The 4,774-nt window shown below is 37.2% G+C and overlaps 1 protein-coding gene across 6 annotated transcripts in view; it reads right to left on the bottom strand.

The window, feature by feature from the left end:
• LOC107638623 (putative ubiquitin-like-specific protease 1B) overlaps positions 1–3,184 on the bottom strand; it is a 3,920-nt gene extending 736 nt beyond the window's left edge. Inside the window, exons 1-8 of one of the 6 annotated variants that reach the window (XR_002349364.1) lie at positions 2,112–3,184; positions 1,863–1,939; positions 1,689–1,782; positions 1,474–1,572; positions 937–1,035; positions 726–845; positions 567–617; positions 84–156 (exon numbers count right to left, since the gene is read on the bottom strand). Coding sequence is in view for 5 of the 6 variants with exons in the window: in XM_021104957.1 (XP_020960616.1) it covers positions 84–156; positions 514–617; positions 726–845; positions 937–1,035; positions 1,474–1,572; positions 1,689–1,782; positions 1,863–1,939; positions 2,112–2,783 (1,338 nt within the window). In the remaining variant the exon portion in view is untranslated. Of the gene's footprint in view, positions 1–83; positions 157–513; positions 618–725; positions 846–936; positions 1,036–1,473; positions 1,573–1,688; positions 1,783–1,862; positions 1,940–2,111 lie in introns of those variants that run through there. The other 5 variants (XM_021104957.1, XM_021104963.1, XM_016341978.2 and 2 more) reach the window with 5 other exon arrangements.

Genomic DNA, 4,774 nt, shown 5'->3' with positions numbered 1-4,774 from the left:
GTAGAAAATAATTTTAACAATCCAAAATAAATGCAAATCAGAAGCATAACTTTCAAGCTAGAATAGATTGCTCTGCTTCTTACCTGGCCAAAACACAATCTCATATTTCTACTGTAGAAATCAGCATATTTGATCATAAACATCCCACAATCATAGCTGTCCAAAAAAACAATTGAATTCAGAAAATAATTCACCCAAAAACAAAACTGCTGTAAATACCGTAAGCTACAATAAAACCCTTAAAAGCACGTGGTGTGCAAAGATTAGAGGGATAATGAAAGAATGAAATACAAGGTTTGTAATTACTGGTGATAAAAAACATTCATTGCGTTTATTCTTATACTTTTACTGTTACAACATTAAAGAAATTCTTGTGTGCCATACTTTATTCAGAGGATATATGTTAGTACTGCTTTTGTTTATTGGAAAAAATTTTCCTGATTATTCAAAGAGCAGGAGAAAAAAGCGCCAAACTAAATTATGATCCCTGTAGTAAAAGATTATAATACACACCAATTCAATTGTTTAGGATGGTCTTTGACAAATTCTTTCTCCCAAGAACTTACATCGGTGTCTTTTCCAGTCTTGTCCTTTACTTCATCTACAAAATACCTAGCCTGGAGGGCATCAATGATAAACATTCGAAAAACTTTGCACTAATGTAAGGTAAAGGCATATACATCTATCTGCAACATCCTATTTAATTGACAGACCAAAAATTTTACCAGCACTTCCAGCACTTGGGTATCTGTTCCTCTCAGAGAGTCAAGATACTGGAATTTTTTCTCTTTTTGATTGATGACAGCCAAACACCAATGAGACGTTCGATGAATAGGTACAAATATCTAGGAACATCAACAAAAAAGTAAAAGAGCAGCATGAAAAGCAATTCAATTGATTTTGAGAAAGAAAAAAAAAATGATCAACACAATTTACTTTATCGCATTCATGGGGGATGTATCCCAGTTTCTTTTGACTGGTCCATCTCCTTACAGAGTTGAAATCATAACCATTCTTCCCACTTATCAACTGCCACTTGACATTCAAAATGAAGAGCATTAACAACATACCAATACGGCTAAATTGCATAGCAATTATAGACAGAGTGTAAACCATATAAATATAAATGAATGATGTTTATGTTTCCCTCATTACGGCCTAGATAGGATGTGTTTTCCCATAATATTAGTATACTATACACCAATCAAGAAGGAACAAAATGAGCTTGTAGCCAATCAGAAGCACTATTGTCTCACCCCCAAATGGGGTGGGCAGGAACAAACAACAAGAAGGAAATTTAGAATAATGGGGTATCCATAATTAGGATTTACACTTTTCCTTCAGCGATTTAGCCTTTCAATATAAGATAATTCAAATCAGGTGTTTTGTCATCGTTGGAAAACAAGCCATCAAGTGAATGAGTTTGTGCATGCAAACACTACCTAGGTTACATTATAATTAAAAACATGTTACCTTTGTGTAGAAAAAGGTACTGAAAAAATGACATTGGAGAGAATTCTTTGCCTTCCTTCTCTCCCTCTCTTTCAGAAGTACCAGGTACAAATCTATCACCTGCAAAAGAAAGTACAGAATCATTAAATTGGAGGAGTAACGATTTGAAATCAGGATATTTTTTTAATACCAAATTCTTCTCTTCTTCAGAATAAACAATAAGCAAATAATATCACCTTGTCATTTAACCATCCACCCCGCCTGAGGCACTGAAACGTTCCGCCTGTGATCTCAATGTTGGATTTATAATGGGTGACCAAAACCTTCTTCCTGCATAAGCAAGCCCTCAATGAGAGATGAACCAGCTAAAACCATTTTGCTGACATACAAACAAAATTGTAAAAGCATACCTGTCAGCAGAAAAGGCACGTGCAACCTCATCTTCTTCCTCCTTTGTAAGAGGAACAAAAGGTTTCAGTGACACCAGCTGAAATCCATAGCAACACTTTGTAAATTGCACAAACACTTTAAACCCCATCTTATTCCTTGATAACAAAGTCAACACATTGATATACTTCATTCTAATTTAACAGAATTAGGAAAAGCACTATAGCCTAAATAACAACATCTACAAAGATGGAAGAATGAATGAAATTCACCTCTACAAGTGGTTCCTTCTTCGGATGCTCGGGGCTCAAGGATAGAGTGTCCAGCGTCCTCTCAGCATAAACCACATTCAAATTACTATTTATGGACTCAGAAACCAAAGGAGTTGATTGCTGCAAAAATCCTACAACATCCTTAGCATCAAAATCATGCATCCCAGTCAAAGCCATATCATCCCCTTTCAAACTCTGTTCTGTCACAATGGATGGTCCTTCTTCGTCATCATCTTCTATGACATAAACCTCCTTGTTGCGACCAGCAGTGTCGACTTGCGCCGCCTCCTTGCGCTTTTCAAATAATCGAATGCAAGCAAGTGCAGAATCCTTCGCCTGCTGGTACACGCGGTACTTGTTATGCAACGCATCATTGCCCCTACCCTTACCAATCTCCTTCTGAGTTCCTGAAATATTCAAAAGACCGAACTTTTTGGATCTGCAAGGAGCGTGAACCTCCCTATGCAACGGTAGCACTGCATTTGGGTACCGGGAAACTCTTGAACCAGTACTAGTGGGAGATGATCTTAAAGGAGTTGAGTTCATGCTCGTTGATTGGAACTTAGCTCTTTTTAATGTGCGGGAATCTGAGGAATTCGGAGACGGATACATGCGATTCAAATTCATGCACTGTTGGTGCCGTTTGTTGTTGCTACTACTAATGAGACCCATTGATGCAGCAGAGCTCAGAAACGATGAATTCGCCGAAGAAGAAGCATGTTCAGCAATGTGAATTTGGGGATTCGGCGAGAGAACTTAAAGCAGATGAAACGCAGCCGAATGAACTCAAAACGCAATTATTTTGAAGAATCACGTTGGCGAAGGGTAATAATTAGAGATTAAAGTGAGAGGGAAATGAATCAAAAAAGCGAATTTGGGCTTTATATGAATGAATTGAGGAGTTGGCGATTTTGTGATTCTCATTTTCTTCCACTTTGCTTCGGCCTTTCGCGGCACTACCAGAAAAATACAACCTCTTTCAAATGGATTAACAGCGAAAAATAGTTCCTAAAACAGTAAAACATAATGTGTTTGTAAATTGGGACCTCCATGTTGTGATATAGATGTTTATGGGCGGCTGAATTTTTTAAAAATGGGGAGACTCTTGTTATCAGGAGAGATTAAATTTTCGGAAAAGCTCTACATACAAGCGATTAGGGCTTGTAAGCATTACAAGTCAATTAATCCCTAACCCCCCAAAACACGCTGCAAGTGCTACGTCCCTTACACGCGCTATATATCTCCTTCTTTCTAAATTTGCTCGTTCTTCTTCTCGCGCGTCTTCCTCTGCTTTTTCGATCGTTCTTTTCTCCTCCTTCCTCACTGGTTTGTTCTTCGTCATTGACGTTAGTTCCTCTCTCTGTAACTCCAGCTTCGTTTTCTTTTCGATTTTCTGGTTTCTGAAATCAAAGTTTGAACTCGTTTTGAAGATAATGGATGATTCAACCTCAGGATGTGAGGGATTACATTACGAGAGAAGTGCGAGAAGCGTGGGTGTGCTTAAAGACTTATTTGCTAGGAATTGGAATGATTTTCTGCTGAATTTTTGTCTTGTGGACAACAAGTGGCTTTCAGGTAATGTTTGTTTAAAATCTGCAGTAGAGGTGTAAATTTAATTTTTTTTCGGGTGTATTTATAGTCTGTGTTTGGGTGTATTCTGCAGATCTCTATAAAGACCGTCATATATGGATTCCAATCTATCTGGATCACCACTTCTGGGCAGGGATGAGAAGCACACAAAGGAGCGAGAGCGATTTACATATGATTACTCTGAATTTTGTTGCAGTTATTTGTATAGCATTGTGTAGCTGAATAATTCGTGAACATTGACTGTGAAACTAACGCGTGAACATAAATCTGTGGATTGAATCTAATGTATTAGTTTTGATTAATTATTTGCAATTTATAGCAGACGCTCGGGTGTATTAGATCAGACTTTTTTGGGTGTATTTTTGGGGGAAGTGTGGGTGTATTTACAGTTTATGGCTTTTTTTGTTATTTTAGTTGAGTTGTTGTCGTTCGGGTGTATTAGATCAAACATGATTGGGTGTATTTTTTGTTTTTGACATGGTGTATTCTGCAGCCTCTCTCTGTTGATGACCAGTTTGTTAAATTTTATTGAAAAGGATGTGAGGAATTACATTACGAGAGAAGTGCGAGAAGCGTGGGTGTGCTTAAAGACTTATTTGATAGGAATTGGAATAATTTTCTGCTGAATTTTGGTCTTATGGACAACAAGTGGCTTTCAGGTAATGTTTGTTTAAAATCTGCAGCAGAGGTGTAAATTTAATTTTTTTCGGGTGTATTTAGAGTCTGTGTTTGGGTGTATTCTGCAGATCTCTATGAAGACCGTCATATATGGATTCCAATCTATCTGGATCACCACTTCTGGGCAGGGATGAGAAGCACACAAAGGAGCAAGAGCATGCATTCTTTTGGATGTAAAAGCAGTGTTTTTTTGGGGTGTATTTCTGAATTTTCTTGTATTTCACATTTTACATATATATACATATATATACTTCAGAATCTTGTTTTTATGTTATAAAATACTGTTTGTTTTTTTTTTTACAACGGTTTAAGGGTTTTAGGTATTAGGGTTTAGGGTTTTAGGGTTTACGGTTTAGGTTTTAGGGTTTACAAGTTAGGGGTTAAGGTTTAGGTTT

This window comes from Arachis ipaensis, chromosome B01, assembly GCF_000816755.2.
Source record: "Arachis ipaensis cultivar K30076 chromosome B01, Araip1.1, whole genome shotgun sequence".
NCBI classification, from domain to species: Eukaryota; Viridiplantae; Streptophyta; class Magnoliopsida; order Fabales; family Fabaceae; genus Arachis; species Arachis ipaensis.
Note: the sequence above shows the minus strand (reverse complement) of the source record. Positions and strands in the feature narration are given on the sequence as shown.